The 27,320-nt window shown below is 32.1% G+C and overlaps 2 protein-coding genes and 1 long non-coding RNA gene across 8 annotated transcripts in view; 2 read left to right on the top strand and 1 right to left on the bottom strand.

Annotated features, from left to right (window-relative positions):
* On the top strand, positions 1–20,804 carry hppy (MAP4K3-like protein hppy). Of its 6 annotated transcripts, XM_074171953.1 has the most exons (21): positions 1–242; positions 295–352; positions 408–563; positions 912–1,144; positions 1,200–1,381; positions 3,371–3,452; positions 3,508–3,612; positions 4,019–4,145; positions 4,204–4,351; positions 4,761–4,811; positions 6,620–6,658; positions 6,853–6,891; positions 12,400–12,632; positions 13,675–13,838; positions 13,891–14,095; positions 15,795–16,063; positions 16,359–16,503; positions 16,587–16,811; positions 16,867–16,993; positions 19,566–19,672; positions 19,729–20,804. In XM_074171953.1, exons 1-20 carry the CDS (start codon positions 138–140, stop codon positions 19,663–19,665), a joined length of 2,793 nt encoding a protein of 930 aa, XP_074028054.1. In that variant the 5' UTR covers positions 1–137; the 3' UTR covers positions 19,666–19,672; positions 19,729–20,804. The 6 variants fall into 6 exon arrangements, with proteins under 6 accessions (XP_074028054.1, XP_074028055.1, XP_023020689.1 ...); XM_074171954.1 differs by lacking the exon at positions 6,853–6,891 and having other exon boundaries at positions 2–242; XM_023164921.2 differs by lacking the exon at positions 4,761–4,811 and having other exon boundaries at positions 2–242.
* LOC141481032 (uncharacterized) lies at positions 20,418–26,416 on the bottom strand. The gene is made up of 3 exons (XR_012464707.1): positions 23,253–26,416; positions 21,972–23,185; positions 20,418–21,852 (listed from the first exon to the last, which is right to left on the bottom strand). It is a non-coding gene; the product is annotated as an uncharacterized lncRNA (long non-coding RNA).
* Positions 22,667–27,320, top strand: part of RyR (Ryanodine receptor) — a 41,492-nt gene continuing 36,838 nt past the window's right edge. Inside the window, 1 exon segment of the mRNA XM_074171959.1 lies at positions 22,667–22,685. The gene's annotated coding sequence lies outside the window, so the exon portion shown is untranslated.

The raw sequence follows: 27,320 nt of genomic DNA on the forward strand, positions 1-27,320 counted from the left end.
TTCATGAATGGAATTGGTAGCAATGTTTGAAATATGTCTGCCATCAGAGCATTTGCTGTCAAAGTCAAATTCACGTAAACATTTTATTTTATTTTAAAACTAGAATACGAACAATGTGAGCAAACAAATTGAATAAAATGGCTCAAGGGGTATTGAGCTCGGATATTTCCAGAAGAAATCCACAGGATGATTATGAATTAATTCAGAGGATAGGGAGTGGAACTTATGGAGATGTGTATAAGGTAATCCAAATTATTTATTTGAATGAACTCTTTTATAAAAGTTTTTTTTTAGGCGAAAAGACTTTCAACAAATGATTTAGCTGCAATAAAAGTCATCAAGCTAGAACCTGGTGAGTTATAAATTTAAACTAAACATATGGTTTTGGAAGTTATTTTGTTCTTTAGGAGATGACTTTGCCATTATCCAGCAAGAAATTCTCATGATGAGAGACTGTAGACACCCTAATATAATAGCTTATTACGGTAGTTATTTAAGAAGAGATAAGTTATGGATTTGTATGGAATACTGTGGAGGAGGTTCACTTCAGGATATATATCACAGTGAGTTTGTATTTTTGTTTAAAATGTTTTCAAACCGGCCAATCATTTGAAAAAAAAAGGTTCGTTTCAACGTTTCACACTAGGTTTTGTCATATTTACGTATTTTTGCCTTCTGATCACAAACCTTAAGTTCACAATTTGCCGCTCCTACCTACTGAGATATCACCACTCAAAAGTTGAAAAATTGATTATATTCACTTGCGACTTCATTTATTTTTCATTACCAAACGTTTTAATTCCTGAAATAGTTCATTTTAATTTACTTCTGATTTATGATTAGCAGATGAAGATACGTGACACTAAGAACTGGTGTGAAACCATGAAACAAATATTTACCATTTTTTGCAGTTACGGGTCCTCTAGGAGAAAATCAAATAGCATACATGTGCCGAGAGACATTGCATGGATTGCAATATCTTCACAACATGGGTAAAATGCATAGGGACATTAAAGGAGCCAATATTCTGTTAACAGAATGTGGTGATGTAAAGCTTGCAGATTTTGGAGTGTCTGCTCAAATAACGGCAACAATCAATAAACGAAAATCTTTTATTGGGACTCCATATTGGATGGCACCTGAGGTATAAACTAAAATTTTATGTTTTTGCATTTCTCAACCTTTTTTTTATTTCTCAGGTTGCTGCAGTTGAACGTAAAGGTGGATATAACCAGTTGTGTGATATATGGGCTACTGGAATTACTGCCATAGAACTTGCTGAACTTCAGCCACCAATGTTCGACTTGCATCCTATGAGAGCATTGTTCCTCATGTCCAAGAGTGGATTCAAACCTCCAACGTTGAAAGACAAAGAGAGGTGGTAAGTAACGTAGTTTGGTTTTGCCTTTTATAATTTCATGATTTTTTTATAATCGATAAAAAAAGTGTGGTTTTTATAATCTATTTCAACTTGTTAAAAAGTGTACTTTTGGCTTCCACTTGAATATTACGAAATTCACCAATTAACGAGTACCTGTCAAGTGGTTTTATAGAAATCTTAGATAAGAATATATTTATCCTGATTTGATATGAAATGTCTAATTGTGTTTTATTGTTATCTGGGTTGAATTGATGGCACCTGCATCATCTGATTCAATTTAACCGTAGAAGGATTGATAATAATAAAGATAATGATAAATGAACATTTTTCAGGATTCATTTCCATGAATGAAAATAATGATTTCATTGGTATTTGAAGATGAAGCGAAGCTTGATAATGATGGATAACAAAATTTCACCTAGATTAGGTATTACTGGGCAGTTCACGTTTTGAAGTGAATACATTTTTCTGAATTCAAAAGTTAGGAAAGAATCTATTCTGAAAAAACTCTCAAAATACTTCTCTTCTAGTATAAAAAGAAAACTTTGCTGTTGTCCCAATTCAAATAATGCCATTACTCAATGAAAGTTAATGAAAACTGAAATATTTACATGGCTGCCTTTCCTGAGAATGGAAGCTGAACTAGGAAAATTTCATGTCAAGTGAAATTCAACTTCCAGTGTACTGTATGAGCATAAACTGTCACTCAATTCGTAAAGATAACGATTTTGACATTTAGATATTTGTCTGCGATTTTGAACATCATCCAACGTGAACTTGAAATTCAGATATTTTTTTATTTTCAAAGTATATAGACAAAATTAATAATAAAAAGTGCTACTGACAAGTTGTATAATTCTATCTGAATTTTATCCAAATGCAGTAACATTTCTGGTAAAATTTATTTTAATTTTCATTTTCTGGGAAGTAATATGTCATGAATGCCAAGAATGACTTGTGCACTTCATGATACCATTCCATAGACTTCAGTTCATTGAGATTAGTTAGACAGGTTAACAACAGGCATCTATATGCCTATGCCTATTTCTAAGTAAACAGTAAAAGCTTTCCCCCAGCTAGTTTGCGAGGAAAACCTAATACCCCACTCCATCCACCACCGCTCTCCGAGTGGTCCTCAACTTACTGATGGGCACTTCAGCAAGATTGACATCTGACCTCTTTTGGTCGAAAGTCAGCCTTTAGGTGCTATTCTTTTGCAATGGTGGACCAATACCTCATAGTTTACTATATAGTTTGTTGAAATAATATTTTTAGTCATCATATTTACCTGACTACTAGATAAGGCAAAATTGTAAAATGAATTTTAAGACAATTGAGACGCAACAGATTTTAAACAGACAGGTACCTAGCAGAGGTATCTATGGTATAAATAAAGACAAAAGACATTGCAACAAAGATATGTTTTGCTTTACCTTTAAACACAAGCTCTCTCTGAAAGGTAAAATTGGAACTTCTGTCGAACAATGAAAAGTTCTGGCGTGTGGAAAAAGTATTTTTGTTGGATACAAGCTCTTATAGTAGAATTGCCTAACCCAGAGGTCAAAATTGTTGCTAAAGTACATATGCAAAATACTAATTTATTTTTGAATGTGTCCATGTTGCTGACTTCTGAATTATAACTCTGATGACGCTTGACGCATCATTTTTTGAATATTCAGGTTGAATTGTTGTAACTCTTCCGAAATTTCATTCATTTGTCTGAAAGTCTTTCTCATCTTCTATCAAGAAAGCGAAACAGTATTAATATTGAAGAATTGATTTTGAATTAGAGTAAGTTTGAAGGAATGGTGAACGTGGTTAACAATTAATTTTGCTGTTCATTAACTTGATATAGATTGACTAATAATAAATTAAAAAATACACAACAGTGGCAGACATATGAAAACAGAGTATACATCCAATGTTTATGATAAAGTAATGATGAATAATCAATAAGTAATCTAATAAGCTGTCATTATTATTTTTCAGGAGCCCAACTTTTCACCATTTTGTGAAAGTGGCTTTAACAAAAAATCCAAAGAAACGACCTACTGCAGAAAAGCTATTGCAGGTGCCTCATCAATTTATCTTGATTATAAAAACAAATTATCTACATATTTTTTCAGCATGCTTTTTTCCAAGGAGATATGCACAGAAGACTGGCCTTAGAATTGCTACAAAAAGTTAATAATCCTTCCCACATGTTTACTGATGAACCAGATGAAGATGGGGTGAGTAATATCATTATTAGTTAACTTCCTTCAATATCTTTGAGAAGTAATGAAGAAAAGTGAAATTAAACTTTCTATGTTTTTTACCACTTTCATTTGTAATTAACGTTACCGCAGTTTCCTCCTATATGGACATTTTCAAATTAATATAATAAAGTATAAGTTTGAAAACGTCCGTATAGGACGAAACTGTAGTAACGTTAGTTACAAATTAATGTGGTAAAAAACATAGAAAGTTTAATTTCTCTTTCATTATGATTTCCTACCACACAGTAACAGTTACATCCATCAATTTATCTTTGAGAAGAGTTAGTAGTTATTTGGATTTGTTAAAAAAAATCAGTGCTCCAGTAGATTTATGTGATACCTTTAGTTGTTGTTTTTATAATTGAATATTTGTTTTTAGGCTGTGCCAAATGTACCCCAAAGAATTCCATCTCGACTGACTTCTAGACCAAAGCCGCAGAATGCTGTTCTCTCAAATGTAGACATTGATCGTATAGATGAAGCTAATAATACATTACAAAGGACAGGTACTTTCTTTAAAACATTTCAAAAACTCAATATTTCACTGTTCCCTTTCGATCCTAGAACTCCCAGGCGTTACCGTTGAGGATACAACACAACCATGGGATTTGATGGACATCATGAATAACGTGACGAGTGTACATAATTGTGTGGAGCATCAAAATCAAAAATGTGGTATAGGGGCAGCATTCGACTCACTGAATAGAGAAAAGTGAGTATTGTATCAAATCATAAAATGACACGTAGTATTTAGCTATCACAACTGTCACATTTTTTTTGATATTCATTCCAGGCAAATGCACATTTGATTAGTAAAAATAATTAGTAGTGAAAAGTTTCAATGAATTGGTCAAGTGAGTTTCGATATTCTAGTCTATAATTATAATAATATATCAACCAGATTTCAATATTATATTTTGTTATATTATTTTTTCAAAATATAAAATTTTTATCTGCATTTTTTGTTACAATAATATATCAACTAGATTTTAATATTATATTTTGTTGTAAAGAATGTGGATCATTTCAAAACAGTATTATTGATCATGGGCTTGTTTTGCTGTTTTTTTCTTGGGTGGCTTCATGAAAACTCAGCTTATTCTATTTAATTTTTTTCTCAGCTCCGAGAGAAAAGCTATGACTGGATCGCAAATTTTGAAAATGTCTTTGAGGTTAGGTTGGTTTCTTGAAGGATTGTGGTTGTTTTTGCAGTTTTGTACTTTTGTTCAGCTGATTGCATTTTTTTCAGAAGTTTTCATTTTTCTGTGTATTTAGCTGCTTTGAATGAAGAACATAATTGCCGCTAGCTGATATTAACTTTTCCTTAGTAGACAAGGTTTGACTGCGCTATTTATTTTTTATGTTTCTTTGGGATAGATCCTATGAATGTGTGATATTTTACCTGAGTAGCTTTTGTTTTTATTGATTCTACTGCTTTTTTATTACCTCCTTCCTTAGGGCCAACAGCTGTTAATAGCCACTGAAAATTAACTGATTTCTATTCCTGAAAACTCTCGAAAATTATATGATACTTTGAGAAATACTGATACATTGGCTTTATCTAATTTCTTCTTTTCATTGGACTCTTGTGGACTCAGACTCGGCAGCCATTTGTTTATGTATTCTGTCATTTATGTTGATATAAAAAAACTTATTTGCATAATTCTGCATAGAATGATTTTTCTTCATAGTTTTTCTGTAATTAGACGGTATTCAGATGCATATTTTCTAATATTTTTATGCATTGTCAGTGGTCAACTATTTGGTATGCAGTATTATGAAAATCAGAAAATGACATTTATCAATTTACCATTTATCAGTTAACAAAAATTATTTCATATCCATCCATATATTTCCACTTCATATAAAACTACATGTTTGTTGCTGATTTTTAAGTTGAAATTTGAAAATATTACTTGCTAATCGAGTATCTATCATGTTAATTTTATATATCTCAACAGTTGAATAAATTGTAGAACTAATTGAACTGTTTGGAAAATATTCCTCGCTTCTGGAAACCTTCACTACTATCATGATATTTTAAAAATCGTTAATGGCGTCACTGTATCAATATCTTTTTTTTTTGAGAGGTGGATATCTTCTGGTTTAATAAACATTGCATATTTCATAATTTTCGCTCAAATCCCAATAAAATTATTCTATTCATCATTACAATGAAACGTTCACCTTCTATCACATCTATTTTTGGTGTAGACACTGGATATTTTCACATTATGCCATCAAACAATTCCAAATCTAAAATTGACTCACAGAAATTTTCATGCCACGTAACCACCTCGAATTTTGACTCCAAATTTGAGTGTATTCAAAAGTGTATTTAAGTCTGCGAGCTAAAGACTAACGAGGTCTTACGTTTCAACATCCGATTCCTAGCACGGGAAGGGCGAACGTAGTGAACATCAATCAACCCACAGTTGGGATCGAACCAACGTTCATATAACAGTCAAATGAATGAGTTGAACAATCCTCTCACGCTAACCAACGGGCTATCGATAAACAAGGGTTATTATTGACCATACAAAATATCTGCATGTGTCCTATTGGTATTTGCAAGATTTTTTTTAGGCCTTAAATGGTTACAGTATCAGTAGAAACTCCTTTCTGTTATTTTTATTTATTGCTTTTAAGCAGTGCCAAAAATTGGCTGTATGGATTAGGTTTTTACGCTTTATTTTATTTCAGGAACAACTTTTAAGGTTTTATATCATACATTCTAGAATCTATCTACCTATAGTCAAAACGGTAAACTGAAAGAAAAGTTATCTTCTATGTCATTAGAATAAATTGAGCAGTTTAATGCTCTGATTGGTTTTGATTAAAAATCTAACAATGATAATATAGATGAAAGTAACATTTGGGAATCAAAAGCTAATATCTTAACACAACAGTTTGTTTTTTTTTTCAATTTTGTAACTATTACCTGGGACAACCTTTTTTTAATTCGTTGTATGTTATTTAGGAGTCTATTGCAGTACATTGACGAAGAATTAATGATGAGGTAATTTCAAAAATTTTCCATCAGCTAACTAACCTCCCCACTCATCCTGCTTCATTTTTTTTTGTTTGCTGCACATTTTATTAACGCTTTCACACGGCTTTTGTTTTGACATTCAAAATGGGAAACGGTCATTTAGGGTAAAAAGGTTGCTTATTTTTTTCACAAGTGGCTCAAATGTTGTTTGATTATTCTAGGGGAGGCTACAAATATCACCAGACGGAATACGAACAACAGTAAGTTTCATGTTGTATGTAGAAGAGTAGAAGATCAGTATTGAATAATGAATGTGAAAGTTGTTGAAAGTGATGATTGATTATGTGTTCCCGTGATTTGTGAATGTTTGCATGTTGAGAGTATATAGCAAACTAAGGGTATCAAATTGAAATGGATTCTCATGAAAATTAAGAACGTTTCATAGCATACACCATTCTTAAATGTTTTAAATAGATTATCCTACAAAAAAAGTGTGAAATTAAATATTTTCCAATGTCTTGAAGGTGATTATATTTTGTCAAGAAAATACTGTTGAAATAATGCGAGAATAATTTCTAAAAGACGGTAATGAAATTTCTCATACAAGTTTAAAAAAAGTTGGATTCAAAAGTTATGAAACAATGCAATCTCAGAACAATGAATCATACATATAACAAGGGAGAAATGGATCTTTGAATGTATTTGAAAACGTACTTGAATTTTTTGTATCATACAAAGGGAAAAACTACATATGTAATGTATGATACTCTATGTAATGTTAGATACTTTCAGTTGCTTGAGAGGTTTTCACTTCGGAAAATATTATTCAATATGACAAGTTTTCATGAATCGGGAGACCCAGCCTTGATCATTCGTATTATGCTCGCCTTTCATCATTCTAACATTGACTCACATATATACAAACGTATTTAATGCGAAGTCGAGTATAAACAGCTAGGTTTATATCCAGTAACAGTCCTTACAATTCTTGGAATGGAGTAATCTAATAAATATTTTGAAGGATAGCTTGAAGGTTAAATAAATGTTATTCTGTTTTTAAGCCAAAAAGTGTGATTATACAAATTCAGAGATGTTTATATGCATTCAATAGCCAACCAAAGATAGATTTAACTGGAACCTTTGACTAAGAATGGATCCAAAAAATCTTGTGACAGTTTCATCGACCAGCATGGTAGTTAACGAACAGTTTAATAGCATAGTAGAAGGCTTTATCTTTACTGTGCTAATTTAGCCAACACTTACCCAAGTATTTTGGTCTAATTGGATGAAATGAATGAATTTTATAATTTTGTCAGATGTGAAAATTCTTTTATTATCATCAAAATACTTTTAGAAAACCACCACAAAGACCGTAATTTTTTTAATAAATCAGGTTTATCAGTTCCAAAATAAATGAGTCTATTCAAGCATCCACTGTTAAGGAAGCTGATTATTTTATGGAATGCATAAAATGATAAGTTTCTGAAACTACTATCACTGAATTAATGGGTTTTTGTAATATCTGAGAAAGATAGTCGTAATGCCAGAAAATTTTAAATTTGAAGTAGCAAACTTCCTCCATTTTCATCAACTATTTCAAAATCTGCCATCTATAGATAAAATTTTATTTAACATGGACACTCGAGATGTGTTCAAAAAAATAAGGCAAATGTTCAAATTTCGCGGGCTACGTACATTGAATTAGCGTATTTTTTTCATGTTGGTACACTCGTATAAAACATGTTCACAGGTTCAGATGCTTAGCATGTTTAGTGGGTTGGTGGATCATAGAATTTGCATTAAATTTTGTGTAAATAATGGAATTAATTGCTCAAGAACACTTGAGAAGTTGACAGTGGCATACGGTGATTGTACTTTGAGCCAGAAAATGTGGTACAAGCTTTTCAAAGAAGGCTGAGGAGTTTTGAATGACGACGCTGGATGCTCCAGCAAATCAATAAACTATGAAAATGTTGAGAAAGTGATGAAAATTGTTATGGCGAATCATCGAATCACTATTAGAGGAGTTGCTGGTGATGTTGGTATATCGGTTGGCTCATGCCATGCAATTTTTTCGAAAATTTTGGGCATGAAGCGTGTGGCAGCGAAGCTCTTTTCGAAATTGCGAATCATGGGCATATAGTTATGACATCGAAACCAAAGTCCAGTCGTCCCAAAGTAACAGCCCAGAAGAGCCAAGACTAAAAAAGCATGCCAAGTTCGATCGAATGTTGAGGTTATGCTCACTGTTTTCTTCAATTACTGTGGCGTAGTGTATCAGGAGTTCTTGCCACATGGTCGTACGGTCAATAAGCAATACGAAGAAAATGTCCATATTGTGGAAAAACAAGTTCTGTTCCCAAGATAGAAGATACCCATGAAAGGACGGCGTTTTGCGACGATTGAGGAGATAAAAACTGAATCGCTGAGAGGGCTCAAGACCATACCAAAAAGTGCATATCAGAACTGCCTCGTGGATTGTAAAAAAAGCTGGCACATGTGTATTATATCTGAGGGGACTACTTTGTAGGAGGCGAAATAGAAATTGATGAAAAAACAAATATTTTTTGAGGAAAACGAAAATTCAACTTATTTTTTGAACAGACCTCGTATAGTTCATAACCATAAATACCAATCAAATTAAAAAAAAAACTATTTCCAGTATTGATTAATTTATTGGGTTAATTTTATTATATACTTCCAAAGTATTGAAATAAAACAATATTCCAACTAAAAGGTATGGCATTTAAAAATATGCAATTTGAACAACACAACTGAACTCAATAAAATGGATGCAACGACGATGCACTTCCACTGAATCTGAGTACGCATCTGCATCAAAACTGTTAAGAGCATTCGTAGTAGTTTATGGTCGTTTGACCAATACCATTGCAGATTTCAGGAAGCCACGAGGCGAATACGCGGTGGTCATTGTTTGTATGCGCCGATTGTTGTTTTTATGCGCCAATCATTGTTTATACGCGCCGATCATTGTTTATAAGCGCCGATTATTGTTTATACGCGCCGATCATTGTTTATACGCGCCGATCATTGTTTATACGCGCCGATCATTGTTTATACGCGCCGATCATTGTTCATACGCGCCGATCATTGTTTATACGCGTCGATCATTGTTTATATGCGCCGATCATTGTTTATGTGCGACGATCATTGTTTATATGCGCTGAATCTCGTATTGGAATATACTTTAGAGTTAATATAATCAATTCATTTATGTCACATAGTCACATAGAAACACATCAGTTTTGATGTTTTATGACGGTGGTTATAACAAAATCAGAGTTTCATCATTATTTTCGTAAACGAGAAAAAATTAATAAGTTAGATAACAAAACGGTAAACACTGCTTTTTTACATTGACAGTGAATAAATTAAAAATATGTCTTTTTATAATTAGGTGTGATTCAATTACTCTTGATTGAATCAATAAATTGAAATTTCCAGTGATTATTATGGTTTCACATCAATTATTCTCTGTTGTTATTGCTTGTGACTGAAACCAGAAATTGAATCATCTGTTTCTCCCTGCTGTAATAATAATAAATACTATAATTTATGAGGTCAAATTTTTAAGTGACAGAAGAAGGCAAGGAATTTGATCAGTATTTTATCTTATAGACCAGTCAACATTTCAATAGAGCCTGAAGACCACACACGGAAGTAAATGTAACAATTTGTCATTATTGAAATGTAAAATTGATATTTTTTCCATTTAACAAAAAAAAATAACTCATCAAGTAACTTTTCATCGGTTTAGATATTGATACTAGATTGACATAATAATACTGCTCATTTAGAGAATAGAAAATGATCTATAAAAACCCACGATAGGCTTTGGTTATATCGCATGAAATGTTCTAATTAGTTTTAAAATTTTAGTAAACAATTCTAAGAAATATTGCGGAGAGCTGTGACTGGTCTATTAGACGGCCTTTCAAATCGGATTTGTTTATTATTTAATGTTGCTAATGAGGAACGATCATTCCAATCTCCATAGCCTGAATTGTGACAGAAATGTTTGAGTTTTTGTTCGCCTCCACAAAATCTTTACAATAGTTTTGTGAACCTTTTTATTTTATATTCATTTTTCTGTGAGTATTATATCTGCTCAGTTTATTTTAACCATTTTCGTGAATATGTATTTTCTCGAAACGTTAATAAATTTTGAAACTAGTAAGGTATATTTATTAATAAATTTAATTATTACTGAACAGCAAAGTAGTTTTCTAATTCTGATGATTCACTAGTGTTTGGGTTATTAACCTTTATTTAATAAAACGTTTCAATTCTGATTGTTATCAAAATAATTATGAATTGATATCATTATTACTAAAACGACCTACTATTTATCTGACAATTAGTTCAAAGATAGAAAAGTTTGTTTTCATATATTCCTCATTTATAAGTCATTAAGTTGAATGAGCTTCATCGGGAGCAAAGGTTATATACTAGAGAAGAAAAATTTGCCAATCTTCTTGAAAATCACTTTTCAAATAAGTGAAATATCTTGACAGGAAGAGAAGGTCATGTTGAATAATTTTCAAAGTGTACTACAAAGTAAGTAATACAGTCATTGACTTTTCCATTTCTTTTGTTTGAATAATTCAGAATATGACTGATTATTGTAAATTCCATAAGGTAGTAGTTTCTAGTATGTCTGTACTTCGTTAGATAATGTTTATTGTACTGTTTCACAAGTTTGAAACTTGTGGAAATTTCCGAAAATAATATCGACTCAGGAAACTGCAGCTCTTATCATTAATAATTAATTAATCATTTTCATTCGATATAGAAAATACAGTAATTGTTAAATAAAAATTTCTAAAATAATTTCGCCTCATGGAAAATTCCAAAAATTATTCTTGATGAAAATATCAACTAGTATTATGTTTGATTGTTGTAATTTATATATAAAATAAGCATAGATAGAAATCATTATAAGTATAAAATAGGTAGAGATTAGGTTTCAATCAGTTTGCAACTACCACTAGGAGGAAAATCAAAATACTAGGAATTAACTTAGTGTATTCATTTGTCTAGATACATAGTCATACGATTCAATCTTAGTCATCTACTGATGATGTTAACTTGATTAGCGAAACGCACGTCAAAAACCTTGAAAAATTTGTCAAGTGTGTCAAAGGTTTCTTCAAAATATAATAACGCTATTACTATTTGATTAGCAATTATTCAACTTAAATGTAAATGAAAACTAAAAAAAAGGGTCCTCATTTAACCGTCCGGTTTCAAGATAGTTTCGTTTCTTAACACATGCTCATTATGCTCAGCCCTATTTTTACTATTGAAAATGGTATTAATAATAGAGATAAAGTTCCCACTCTTTAATTTTTTTCAGTTCTAGAGTAATATAAAGAAACATGCCTACTTTTTTGGAATTTTCAATAGCTTGTATATCTATTGCAATGTAAGTTCTCAAAGTTTTATGATCGGCTTTTCTCACCGACTACTTTCATTTTTCTTTTATTTATGAGAGTGTGTATAAAACCTAACTTGTAATAGAAAGGAGACTCGGAGAGATTATGAGGAGTGGAAAGATGTGATTTGTGTGAATTTTTCCATCAACATAAAAATGATCTGGAGTGTTGCACAAATTGACCAAATGAAATTGAGCATGAGTTTGCAGCTTCTTAGTTTTGTTTAACCACAACTTTATAATCAATCTGATACATAATTAACACAAACACTTGGAAACTTTACATTCACCATTTATAATTATTTTTTTCTAGAGCTACTCTGCCTGTTCAGGATCCGGAAAATACGGTAAAATGTGATATTCACACCATCCCTTCAAGCCCCACTAACGAACAGTCCCCTTTCAATGGTTCTCCTCGAAGACATTCCTCGGTAGATGAGATATTCGGACTAGTAAATTCGATGAATCTCAATGGTCAAAGGCAGAGGTCTCTTAGTGATAGTAGCCGGACTGGTAGGAGTAATAGGGAAAATAGAGAAGTCAATGGTAAGTTGAAATTATTTTGTGAATTGAAAAAGGAAACCTTTTTGAACATTCTTGTGCATTCTATTTTTTGAAACTCAATCATTTGTACACGTTTTGACAAAACTCAATGTCATCTATAGATGATCCAACTGAATAAATATTATTATTATTATTTCTCGGGTGCTTTAACAATATATTTTTGAATTGTATGGTTTTTGATGACACTGATGATGTTTTTGATATTCAATCAAATAAGTTATGGCTGCCCTACTGATAAGGTAGCCATAATTTGAAGTAAACTTCACATAAATTTTGATGTTTGTGGTCTCTTTCTGTAAAGTACATCAGGTGGTCGTTTATTGAGATTGTTGATAGTCTTTAGTTTTAATCTATCCTTTAGATCCATCGAGTCTTCAGACCATTTTGAATATTCTGTATCTTGGATAAAAGCATCTGTTTGAACATTTTTGGTGATTTCAGAACCATAATCACTGCTTTACATTTTTTACTCCTTGTACGTCCAGTTAAAACCTCTGTTAGACACCGAGTGGTCAGTTTTTTTCATTTCTAAATCAAGGTTTGTGTGTTGAAGTCTTAGAATGACCTGCTTCATAATCTCCGATAATCAATAATTTTTTTTATAATCTATGAGAATAGAAGAATTCTCAAAAAAACTAGAAATTTCATTATTTTAATACCTTAATAATTTGCTCACTATTATACATGACCAGATCTTAATTAGTGCTCTCCAAAAAAAAATTAAAATATACATATATTAGAAAGTGACATCTTCACTAAAGTTGCATGTTTCTCCAAATTTAAATATTCAAGCAGTTATTTTGTATTGTCTTATTTAGTTTTGTTTAGTCAATTATTGGTTTGTAACTACTCCACGAAATCAGACAATGGGTTCAGGCTCATAAAAGAAAAAAAGTCTGAATAGATACCTCTCCCCTTTTTGTTGCATTCTGGACTGCTAACGAATTCTGGTTTACTCTGAACGTTACTTTTTTCGTGTATTGATTTTTAAAGTATGATATGGTAACATGTTTGTTTATTTCAGGAGCAGATGATACAACCAACAATCATGAAGATGGCACTTCCAATAGGGTGACGTGTCCACCTGTACCCCCTCGAAAACATCGTAGACGACATACACCCCCACGACCTCCCAGTAATGGCTTACCTCCTACTCCTAAAGTTCACATGGGTGCTTGCTTTTCCAAAGTGAGTTTTTGAATCTGTCCCTGTCAATTTCTTCAAATCATTTTTGTTAAAGGTATTCAATGGTTGTCCACTGAGAATTCACTGTACTGCTTCTTGGATTAATCCAGATACTCGTGATCAACACATTCTCATTGGAGCCGAAGAGGGTATTTACAACCTCAATCTGAACGAACTTCATGAAACTTGTATTGACCAGCTATATAATAGACGTACAGTGTGGATGTATGTTATCAAAGATGTTCTTATGACTTTATCAGGTAAAAATTTTGTCATTTCCCTTTCTTAATTATGTTGTTACCTGATCTGTTACTTTTTGTTCAAAGTTGTTGGTTTTTTTTTACGAAAACAAGCGACTTTTTTCTCTAAAACAGAGTTTCTATTGTAGTCAATCATGATATCAAATGTGCATATTCATTTTTTTAATTGCATGATTCAGTTTTTTTTCAAGAGCTTTTCTAACAGTTCAGATCAGACAGATATCTGACCATTTTTCCAGGTCGATTTGCCATTTAAGTGGCACTATCCCCTGGTAACTCCAAATACTGTTATTAAGACATTTGTCTTAATAACAGTATTTTGTATAATTGTAATATTCTATATAATCTTCTTTGAAACAATTTTTTTCTGGATAGAAAAATTCACTACGCTACATTACACACTATAAACTTACGTCCTTAACTAGTGTGGCTTCACAATAATTTATTATCTAAAGAAATGAACTTTAAATGGACTGACGCCTAGCAGAAAACAACTACTCCCCTGGCTAATACCACGAAGGGTGTTGGATTATATCCGACAGGCGTCAGTGCAGGAATCTTCATAGAAAATTTCCTGCATATGCCATTGGCAATACAACTGAAATAGTCGACCTTCAATTTTGTAACTGGAACACTTGCAGACAGGTTTTGGGCTCATTAGCCACTCATCAATGCAAGATAGTGGCCATCATCGACCTAAAGTCAATGATCAATGATATTCCATAATTGAAAATCGAAATTTTTTCAGAGTATTTCATTCCTCGTCCTAAGTTGGAGCGAACAACAAAATGTCACTCCATCTAGTGGACGAGGTACTAACCAACTGCATATCCGAAATTTGCCCGATTCCTCTGAATAAGGAAGAAAAATTTCTTATTAGTTAGTGGGCTATGCTTGAAGACAGGCAGTAAACAAATCTAAAGAAATGAATTTTAAATGTTCAAGCCAGTCTCGGATATACCTACACAGTAGGTTGAATGGACTGACACCTCTCAGAAAACAAATATTCCCCTGGCTAATATCACGAAGGGCGTTGGATTGGCCAGGGGAGTAGTTGTTTTCTTATAGGTGTCAGTCCATTCAACCTTCTGTGTAGGTATATCCAAGACTGGCTTGAACAATTAAAGTTCATTTCTTTAGATTTGTTTACTGCCTGTCTTCAAGCATAACCCACTGACTAATAAGAAAATAATTTATTATTCTTCAACAGAGTATTGTTCGGGTTCAATTAGTGAATTCAATAGTGGCTTTTTTCTCAGACGGTCCCTTCATGAAGTTTTACCCATTTGTATTCTTGGGTATATATTCCCAATTCTGTTTATGTCATAGAACCACTTTCCAATTTGGTTATGTACCAAAAATATTTGTACCCCTACATCATGTTCAGTTTTCAACCTGTCTAGGGGTCTAACTAGGAGTTAGTATTGAAAATGCCCAAAAAGCTTGTAAACTGTTGAGTGAAAATTGAACAAAGTAATTTTTAAATACCTTAACATAGATATTCATCAAGTATTGACACATTCCATCACATATCACAAATTTTTTATTTTGTTACATGTAATACCATATGTTCAAAGTCAATTTCACGAAAACTACAAAACCAAACTTCAAAATTAGATGTCATTAGAACATAGTTTGGTGCCTCTCGTGGCATATAATTCTCTAGGTCTTTTTTAACTAACTCACTATTTTTCCCCAGGTAAAACACCGCAGCTTTATAGACACGATCTCTTAGCACTACAGAATAAGCAATCACATAGGTTTAGTCTACACATGAATCGGATGCCAGAGAGACTCGTTCCGAGGAAATTTGCATTGACTACTAGGGTACCTGATACCAGAGGCACGTTGAGGTGTTGTGTTGCTCGTAATCCCTATAACGGATATAAATATTTATGTGGTTCTACGAACAGCGGCATTTATTTGATGCAGTGGTATGATCCTCTCAATAAATTCATGCTTCTGAAGGTGAGATATTAGAATGAGTAGAATTCAAATAGCTGTCAGCGTCACTATTTTTCGGGTTTGTAGGCAGTCGATTTTTGGAATTTCTTCCTTAAATTTTACTGGCGCGAGTGGATAGCTTCTTCAGACGTTTATACATCCTAAGTTTTCTCCGATGACTCGGCCTTCAAACCCGAAAAATAGTGTAAATAAGGATAATTTAGTTGAACAAAATATAAAGTGAACTCAAATAATTTGTTGTACTTTTAAAAAGTTGTTATTCTTTTCATATAAAACCAAAATATATTTTCTGTTTCAGCATGTAGAATGTGTCCTTCCAAATCCATTGCATGTTTTCGAAATGATAATAACACCAGAGTTGGAATATCCTATGGTTTGTGTTTCAATTAAACAGGCTTATCAACCAAATCGTTTCAAGCTGGATTTGATCAACATGAACTCAGGTTATTTATTTTCTGAAAATTGGCATGTTGAAAGTCTAAGAATCATTTATCGGATTATTCACAACTTGATTTTTCATTTCAAGGTGCCAGCTGGTTTCATTCAGATGAACTGCAAGACATGGACGGCACAGCGACTGTCATACCCCGAAGAGAAAATCTTGACATTGCATGTGTTACTCAACTTGATAAAGACTCAATTTTAGTATGTTACGATAATATTATTAGGATAGTAAATCCACAAGGAAAGATGAAAATGAACAAAAAACAAGTTTCCGAGCTGAGATTTGATTTCAAGATTGAAAGTATTCGTAAGTAGTTCTCCTTAGAGATGTGTTAGAGAAAATTGATGGTGTTTTGTTTAAGTGTGTCTTCCGGATAGCGTTTTAGCATTTCATAAGCATGGTGTTCAAGGACGGTCTTTGAAAAACGGTGATATCACTCAAGAGATTACAGATACCTCTAGAACATACAAACTATTGGGATCGGATAAGTGAGTTTCATTTAAGATAACTGATATGGAGATACATAGGTATACATTTATTTTCTTAGATATATATAGGGTGTAACTGAATAAGTGTAAAACATTTAAGGAGATGATTCCTCATCGAAAAAAAGATGGGATCTTTCATATAAAGAAACTTCATTGGAGCATCCCTTGTTAAGATACAGCCCCTTAAAGGGGGTACATCTTCATAAATACGAACTGGATTTATTGTTATTTTATAGTTAGTGCCTGCATTAAACGATTGAAGGGTAATAAACAAAACTAATTTATTAATAACAAAACACACAACATGTAGAAATCATAGTAAATGTTCAATATGCCTACCTTCAGACAATACGCATGCATCTAGACGTCGGCGCATTGGGCCACGTATTCGCTCAAATATTCCAGGAGTCTCTCTGATTACCCTGCACGCATCGATGATGCGGTTTCTAAGTCATCTACATCGCGAACAGGAGTACGATAAACCAAATGCTGTAAATGACCCCAAATAGAGAAATCGGGAGGATTGAGATCCGGGGATCGAACGGGCCAGTTCTGTGGTCCTCCTCGACCTATCCACTGATTTGCATATGTTTCAGTTATATGCTGACCTGCTATTTGACTTCGGGAACCCCATCACGCATAAAAAACATATCCCTTCTGACGCCCAAAAGAACTTCCTCTAGCAGTACTGGATGCACTTCTCTTAAAAATTGAATGTATGCCTCACCATTTAATCGAGAAGGTAGAAAATGAGGCCCAATTAAATCATCCCCAATAACTCCGAGCCACACGTTAAGAGAAAACTGTTCTTGATGGTTACTTTCGACAATAGCGTGAGGGTTTTCATCAGCCCATATGTGGTAATTATGAAAATTAATAATCTTGTCCCGAGAAAAACTACAATCGTCTGTGAATTCTAACGTCTTCAGAAAGTCACAATTTCTTCTAATCATTTCCAGCATCCAATTGCAAAATTCAAGACGGTTCGGAAAGTCTCGTGGTAACAGTGCCTGTACTCGTTGCAGATGGTAAGGGTATAAGAGTCCTTCATTTAAAATTCGAAATACCATCATATGAACAACATTTAGCTGGAAAGCAATCTTTCTAGTACTGGTAGTAGGTTGTTCTTCAATCAAATTAAGTACTGCTTCCTCAAGCTGTGCTGTTCGTACTTCTTGATGGCGACCACAATCCTGCGTTCTTTTGTCGAATGAACCATATTCTCGTAATCGTTGATGAAGTCGAGCAAATATTCTATGTGAAGGATGCTGTCGTTGAGGATACATTTCAGTATATCTTCTAGAAGCTTCTAACCCATTCCCCTGCAACAGACGGTAAACATAATGCATATCAGCCATTTCCTCATTTGTGTATGCCATTTTAATAACAAGTGAATTATTAAAGTAACAAATTAAAAACAGAACAACAACACACAATTAGTATTAATTCAATTTCGAAAATTCACAAACTGACAGCGTCATACCAATTTAATTGTCACTATCGCTAATAGCGACCTACTAGATAGATTAGTTTCGTATTTTCGCATTTATGACGATGTATCTCTGTAGTTGTTCCTAGAATAATTTTTTGCTGCGAACTGGTTTATTTTGGGCAAAAAACCCACGAGACATTTTTTGTTTAGAATGAAACAGGCTATCGGGAATAAATGTTTAAATGGTAAACAAATAATAAGACAAAAAGTTACATTGGAAATAAATTTTAGGGGTTGCGTTTTCCACCCCTTACAACCATGAGGTAAACCAAATAAATTTCTGGCTAAACGTCTTTTTGGTAGTACAAAACGACAGGTTAATTTCATTATTGTAACTTTTTTAGTGCTTGTGAAAAAAATTGTTATACAAATTTTATGTACCCCCTTTAAGGGGCTGTATCTTAACAAGGGATGCTCCAATGAAATTTCTTTATATGATAGATCCTATCTGTTTTTCGATGAGGAATCACCTCCTTAAGTGTTTTACACTTATTTAGTTACACCCTGTATATATCACAAACTAGTCATACTTACATTCACAATCTAGAATGTGAATGAAAACCTTGTACATGAACAAGAAGTAAAGCTGGAGGAACTTTTTGGTTTGGCTGAAAAAAAAAGTGATAAAAAAATTATCAGCATGTGTATCTTTTAGATTCATCGCGAATGCCGGAGTGTTGAAAGAGAAGCATTATACTTGAAATTAACTCATTACTTGGTTTAAGAACACTGTGTAAAACTGTACAAAAAATGTAAACTAAAATAGGATTGATCAAATAAAATTTTCTTCTCTGTTTTTCTGAATCGAATGTATTTTATTTTTACTGAGCATAACGACCATATAATTTCTCAATGTCGATAACTACTCAAGATACTTATCGACATTGAGAATTATCAATTACCAACATAGGTAATTAGTAGTAATTAACAAGTTTTGTTGTTGCATTTCTTTTCTGTTGTTGCGTGTAGTTCTTGAAATGTTTAAAAAATAGTTTACATATATTGATTTGTGAGAAATATAGTTTGATGGAATTATGAATTTAATTTTGATGATAATTTTCATAAACTTTTATTTTTCAGAGTTGTGATGCTAGAAAGTAATTTACTTCGAACTGGAACACTGACCAATGAAGAAGGTCATGACTTATACATTTTAGCAGGGCACGAAGCCAGTTATTAGGGAACGAGTATGTAGATTGTGAATATGAACGGATGACATATTTTCAATATCTTATTGTTTCAGAAATGCTCATCGTAAACAGAGTTTTGCTTTGCTTAAGAAACTAGACTAATCAAAACTTAACTTATTGTTAGACTAGACCATAGTTAAGTCAGAAAAGAATACAGAAATCGTTGTTTTTAGAAACAAACATTAGGAGAACGGAATTCTCCTTGAAAAACTGTACCTCAGTAACATTTCTCATTTAGACGGAAAAGTATAGGTGGTATTTAAAATATTTTTAGACACCAGATAAATAAATTTTTAGAAAAATAATAAAGTACCTACATTGACATATATGATATTATATTTTCGTGATTGAAATTGAAATATATTCTATTTGAAACTTGAAGAGTAATTTTTCACATTAGATATTTTTAAAATTGTAGAATAAGTTCAAGGTGTACATCAAATATCAAGTAATCTTTTGTTGAATTTGAAATATCAAGTAATTTTTTGAAGATGAAAGTTCAAAAATTACGTTTATATAATTTTCAGTAAAAAAAATCTATTTTGTTATCAGTGAAGTGTATAATCACTTCTGCAAAATTAATCGTTTCACAAGTAGTAATTAATTACAAATATTTTGAGATTTTCAGAATGAAAGAAATTATTCTTTATATAAATAATTGTGGGATTATAATAGTACCATTGGATTTACTTTCATATTTTTGTGATTTTTTCAATTATTAATTTTAGTTTTTAAGTGCCAAAAGATGATTTATTATTTTATTGAATGATCACTGAAAAATTACAGCTTTTGAGAGCTATTGTTTTCCATATCGTTTATTTAAGCAAGAAATACTCTGTTGGATTTCTGTATTTTTCTGTATAGTTGACAGCATTTTTGGCTGTGTTATTAACTATTATGTAATTATCGTGAATGTTATCTTGTATATATTGTAAATTCTTAAAGTATAAATCAAACATACCAAAAATTAATTTATTATTAGGTTGATGGACTTTTTTATTGTGACCAAGACAGTAGTAATAATTATTTCCTATCAATTGATTTATTAACAGTACATTTTAATTGAAATGGAATTGTCACGTATATTGTGAAATACTTATTTAATAGAATAAAATATTTTCAATTGTTATTATTGTTATGATTTCCTAGTTTGTATCATCCTAACAAGGTGTTTCTTCTATATTTTGATGCTAGTATATACACTTACAGTTCACTAATAATACCTAATCCCAATTGAATATTTTCAGTTGCTAGGCTTACAAGAAAATCAGCAATTGTTTGAAATTGACAGTGGAATCGTATACACTAGGTTATTTAACTTCATGATTGTCAAATGAGTTACTTGATGTGGGTTCAAACCCTTTCGAGGTTGTAGTTGTAAGGCAACACCGGATTTGTTCCAATCTTTCTGGTTTTCTGAATCAAACTGGCTGATTGTTTTATTATCGTTCTACTATTCTGTTTGACTGTAGGCAGAGTGGAGTCGTGTGTGTTTTCTTAATTCCAAATGCATCAATTTCTGCAATAATCCAATTCAAAATTTTTCCCTTGATTGGAGTGTAGATTTAAAGATACTCCATGTCTAGCAACCAAGTAGTTCACAAATTCCTCTGCTACCTTACCAGCCTGGAATAGGGACAGTCTCAGGCCATTTATTTGGAAAAATAGATCAGTCACAGGAGAAGATCCACATATGTCTACTTCAATTCTCTCAAAAGAGGTTCTCGACAGATGTGACATTTTCCCTCAACTTCTTGTACCCATTCTTGAAGTGCAAAGATCGCATCATTAACTCCATTTCTCTACATTACTGTGAAATTTGACTGAGTCAAAGTCCTTTTTAATGCCGAAGTGTCTTCTACTCTACTTCCGTGAAGTTGGTACAGCTTATCTTTGACTTGTGGGTAAGACCAGTAAGTCTCTTCTTTCTGTTTCACTTGTGATACAATTGCTTGGGATAGACATTTGCCGCCAATCCTGTCAACCTCCGTAAGTGTGCTAGCACCAAACCAAATTCAGGTCATTGTATATCTTCTGGCTTTTTCCCATCTCTTCTATTGTTCTTCTTCTAAACCCAATGTTGAGGTTGTGTCATGTAACTGCTGTCTGTTATGTGACTAAACCATCAGACTCCTGTGCAAAGTTTTCCATTTGGAAGATTCGTCGTAAGTTACTTCCTGCATATAAAAAGCAGAAATTAATTTCACTTGGTCATACCGAAAGTTGGGAATATCCAAAATTTTTTTTATTTAGGTAATAGAAACCCAAAAGTATATTTTTTTGCAAAAATAGGTACCTCCAATAACATTAACAAAACTTGAAATATTTGGATTCTTCAGTCATAATATCGCATACGGTCGGAAAAAATGTTTTGACAATTCGGTATAAGTTGTCGAGGCAAACAAAATTCATATGAAAATTTTCTTATGTTTTCAGTCTTTGCCTGACAAAATCTACATGACACTGAACATAAATTAATACTTAAAGGGATAAAACTAAATGTATGTGCCTCAAAAGTCCAAACCAAATACAGTTTTATATTATAACATCAGAATGTGACATTTTACAAGTTGAAAACAAAAAATATTTAAGACTCTTAATAAATGATGAATTGTCATGGGAAAAGCATGTAAAAAAGTGAAATAGAAATTGAATCTATTAATAGGTGCTATCAGAAGAATCGGAAATTATATCATCCCACCAAACATTTTTTGGCGCAATAGGAGTCCAGGCAAACTTAGTCTCTCCTGGCCACGGGCCAATGCTATTCAGTTCATAAATAGTAAACGTTCTTAAGTGGCCCTAATGAAGCATATATGTTGGCATATGGCCGGTAAAATTGCCTACAATAATTTCATCGAAATCAACCACTCTTAATATGTTATTCAATCTCTTTCTTCTCGATCGGAATACTTCGAGCAGAACTAGCGAGTAACTTTTAGCGGGAATCACGCAATCTGAATCAGGATTAAGTAGCAACAAAACGCAATTATGATGGTTGGCCGAACAGGTAATCAGAAGTATATTATTTGAAACAAATAGATATAAAAATCAATAAAATCTATAATGAAATAAATAGTAAAAACAAATGAAAAAAGAAATCACCTATCCCCACTCTTCAACTTGAACTTCTGTTTGCGTGTCCTCTGTTCCGAGGCATTCTGAAGTCAACATCTGATTATTTTATATGTTACTTGAAGAAAAGTATAAACCTTTAATATATTTATTAATATTTTAAACTTTAAATAATGTTTTGTAATTTCTTTTCTGACGATCAAATTTATTTTACTAAAATCGGTATATGCCAGAAGTATTCTGCAAACTGAAGCTGCTCAGCGCTTCAGAGTTCCCCTCTATTATTTGGAGAGAGATGCAACAACTACGTTAGAGGTTGTGGCGTCCTTGTAGAATAAACAGCCTGAGAACGTTATATTTTTTACTTCTCTACCTAGGTATCCCGAAAGAGTCGAAAGAAGCACTTAGTAAAATTAATGGCTTTCTCGAAATAATCTGAAAAAAATATGGAGTATTACATGATAGTGAAGAATGAAACTAAAACAGGTTTTAAAATACTCACTGGTCTTGTATTTAATTATTCTTTCACAGTTTTTAGAATTCAAATTTAGGTTATGAAACACGGATGCCTTACAATATTATATAAATTGGCAGTTTCAGATGTTTTCTTCATGAAAATAAAAACCCACTTGCCTTATATTTGATTCTGATATCACATTTTTTAGAATTGAAATTCTGAGCTTTTGAACCACGGATGCATGATTTAATATAATATAAAACAGTAAAAGTAAGCCCGCTATCGAATAGCTAATATAATCTAAATGAATTTAATGCATCTTAGACAAAATTCAATTCAAGAAATTAACTATTACAATTGAGACTGATAGAACTAGTCATCTCATGATGCTAACTTGGTTAGTGAAACGTGTGTTGTGAAACAGTATTTTGTTTTGATGTGAAAAACGTGTTTTAATAGTTATTTAAATGAAAATATAAGTACTTATTTGTGTAGTAATGTCTCAAAATTTCAACAAAAATCAATCAAAGACTCATATGGGTATGGTTCGAATTTTTTTAGACAATTCATGAATTATCCTAGACTCATTTCATTAATTTATTATACATCTTTCTAAATTTATTTCGGCTGCTTTCTAAAAATACCTTAAACTGAGCTATGATTAAAAATAGATTCACAAGTGCTACAGGACATTTTGCTGCCGTGTGCGGATCTAACTAATGTAGAATTTATAAAAAATGTAAGTAAATGTTTGCATTTTTATTCTTTTTGATTTTATCAAAATTTTCCGCAGCACGTCACAAGCTTATATCAAGTAATAACTCATCTCCTATTGTCGTGTTTATTAATGAAAAATCAGAAAATAAATTAGCTCCTATTACCTAGTTTTAATAAGAAATGTACTAAACATATTCACAAAATGAATAGGTCAAGAAATAATGTTCCCAAACTAATATGGAAGTGATTCTATCAAATGCCAAATTAAATTACCTACCTGGTACATAGTGGCTGAACAGCCTTCATCCACCTCTCCTATCCATTAGCTTTGTTTTATTGAAAGTACAATCTTTTGTCTGTTTTGAAGTGAAATTAGTTCCTATTGTTGATTGAAGCATATCAATATCGAACTTTTTACTTCCGGTTCCCCGAGACCTTTATATAATTGACGAAATAATACGGAACTAATCATGCTCCTCTTCTATCAATTAGCTTTGTTCTGTTAAATGTAAAATCTCTACTCTGTTATGAAGTGAAATTAGTTTCCTGTTATTGATTAAAGAACATCAATATTCAAATTTTTGGTTTCCCAAGACGTTTATATAATTAAGGAAATAAACAAAGCCAACATTAATATTAATAATACAGGTTGGAAACCTTAAATACTAACTCTGATGATCTTGCATGGAATATCAATGTGAAACGAGATTTCGATGATTTCTTTAAATAAGTTCTGATTTTATCAGTTTTGAAAGAGTAGGTATACAGAAAATGAAAACGGAAATAAAAATTGACGTTAATTCTTCAAATTCGTTCAGTCAGTAATATTTAGCCTATAACGGCCGTCTTTTGGATGTTTAGTATGTGTAAATGTTATAATTCACTAGACATATAACATAAATGAATCCGTCTCATGTAGGTATAGTAATAGTCCACAAATTGTCATTTCATGTAGATAGTGCTGAACTGTTCAGTCTTCTACTATGAATACCGTATTTCACAAATTCACATGCTCATAAATGTGCACGTCTTGACCTTAGTGTACATTACTATAGATTTAAAAATAAATAAAAGAATATTCATTGTTTTAAAATTGCAATGGTTGCAAGTTTTTTGAGAAGTACAACTGGTTTTTTTGCTATTCCTGGGGGCTGTTTGACTTGTCTATTTCGTCTAAGTGTTCGGAAACTACTGCAGGCAGCCTCATGGGCCTATTTCTTTTTTTCTTTTTCCTCATCTCTTTCGTGAAGCCCATTCCAACAATCTGATTTCCTGCACTAGTTTATACAGATTATTCCTTATTGATATTGATTCCAAATGGTTTACCACCAATATATATTGTGGGTGAAAATGTGGTAAACAATCATTGAGTACAGTGAAAAACGAGATCCCATTCATTTGTGAGGAAAGTAACAAGTTGTAAATGAAACCATAACAAAAAGAAAAATGTGACGCTGGACCTAAGTTGTAATAGATATCGCTCCTTCAATGAGTGCCCTAAAATTATTCATGCTATAATTTCATAGGCCATTGAAAGTCAAAGTGTTGCTACATTATGGGTAACTACCAACTTCAAAGCATACTTGTTGTTTCGAAAGTATTGGCTTCGAAGTTGAAATGCTTCAAGAATGCTTGTAATTATGATTGATTATGAATGATTGATATTGACAAAAATGTTTTGAATGGTCATCATTTAAAATTGTGTGCAAAGGTTTTTCATTCCAGTTTGAATTCTTCTTCAGGTCTTCTTCTACTTATACTTGGGCTTTGGACGTTTTTGACTACTTCATATTTAAAGCGGGTTTATGCAATAATACCTAAGAACTGAACCTGAAAACTAGTAACTAAGAAACGTGTCCAGTTTATGTATTCACATGTTAACATAACCCCAATTATTCTTCATCATTTGATATAGTACTACACTTTTGAAATTAATTTCATATACATTTTCCAACTTTTCAGGCATAGTCCTTAGCCTTAGTCAAGTTTCCATTGAGTTTCATTGATTTGTTATGGTCGAACTCTTATTAGTTCTTAGTCTTAGGAAGCGAGTTGCATAAACCCGCTATTTTTATGATATCTTGGTGAACAGAGCTTCGATATGACAGTTGCAAGAAAGCCCTTCTATATTCTTCATGAGACAGGATAACGTGCTCAGCGAAAACTCTCTTGTCAAAGTGAAGATAATTCCCAGCAGGGTATTCCAGATAGATATATGGGTTTTCCCTGCAGTTGAAAAACAAATGCATCATCTGAAGAATAACGCCTGATTAATTTGTTGCTTTTTTCTAGTCTAATGTTATCTTAACAAAATGATTATGTCTCGGTGAATGTTATACTATTTTTTTATAAACTTTTCAATAAATTTGAGGTCAATGATTTCGATATATATATAGAGATTTCAACAATTTTGAGATTTATATCAACACCAGGAAATGGAAAAATTTTAGATTGATTTCCCTAGAAACAAGGGTGGAAGATGGAATTAACTTTTCTTTTTTTTTTGAAAGTCATGACGAAGTCCAATCAGGCCTGCCAGAATGAAAATGCAATGATGTACTAAATCATGAAACAAAAAGTACTAAATCCGGAGAAAATGTACTAAAAAGAATAAATATTAATATGTACCGAAACGGACTAAAAAGCACTAACACCGAACACAAAAAGTACTAAATAAATGGAGGAAACTTTAAATAAATGGCGGGAATTTTAAATTAATGATTTATTTATAATAACAAATGGACAAAACTTCACATTGTTACTGTAGACCTATATAAATGAATAAATAAATATATACATTTATTGAAATAAAAATATTTTCTGAAATACATACAAATATAAATACTAAAAACAATGATAACGAAAAAACTTATTTGAACATATATTGCCTATATCACTTGTACAGCAACTAAAAAAATTAGTAAATAAATAAATGCAACAAAAAAATCTTATTCACATGTCAACAAAACAAATGGATCTATACTATACCTCTAGTATAGAAACTAACTATTCCATATTATCCATATTATTGTTGTTATGGTTAAAATAAGTATCTCTAATTCTGCTTGGCTAATATCAGTGTCTATTTCTTAAACAATACTTTCATTTTCATTAACCGGTTCTAGTTCTAAAGCAACCTGCTTTTTTTCTCATATAACAAACCTTTAAAAATAAAACGTATTGATACATGATTATCAATTATAATTTATAATTCACAACTTACTTGTTATAATTTATATTACCAAAATGGCAAACACTCATTACCGTGGTTTACATTTGTTTAGAATTCAAATATGGCAATTGACAGTGACAATTGACGATTTTGACAAGAGCTTCTCATTTGTACTAAAAATTGTAGTAAATATAAATTATTTGCTAAAATGTACTAGATATATT

Source organism: Leptinotarsa decemlineata, unplaced genomic scaffold (assembly GCF_025532065.1).
Source record: "Leptinotarsa decemlineata unplaced genomic scaffold, Ldec_3_MD MMD2_tig00000035_RagTag_RagTag, whole genome shotgun sequence".
NCBI lineage: Eukaryota > Metazoa > Arthropoda > Insecta > Coleoptera > Chrysomelidae > Leptinotarsa > Leptinotarsa decemlineata.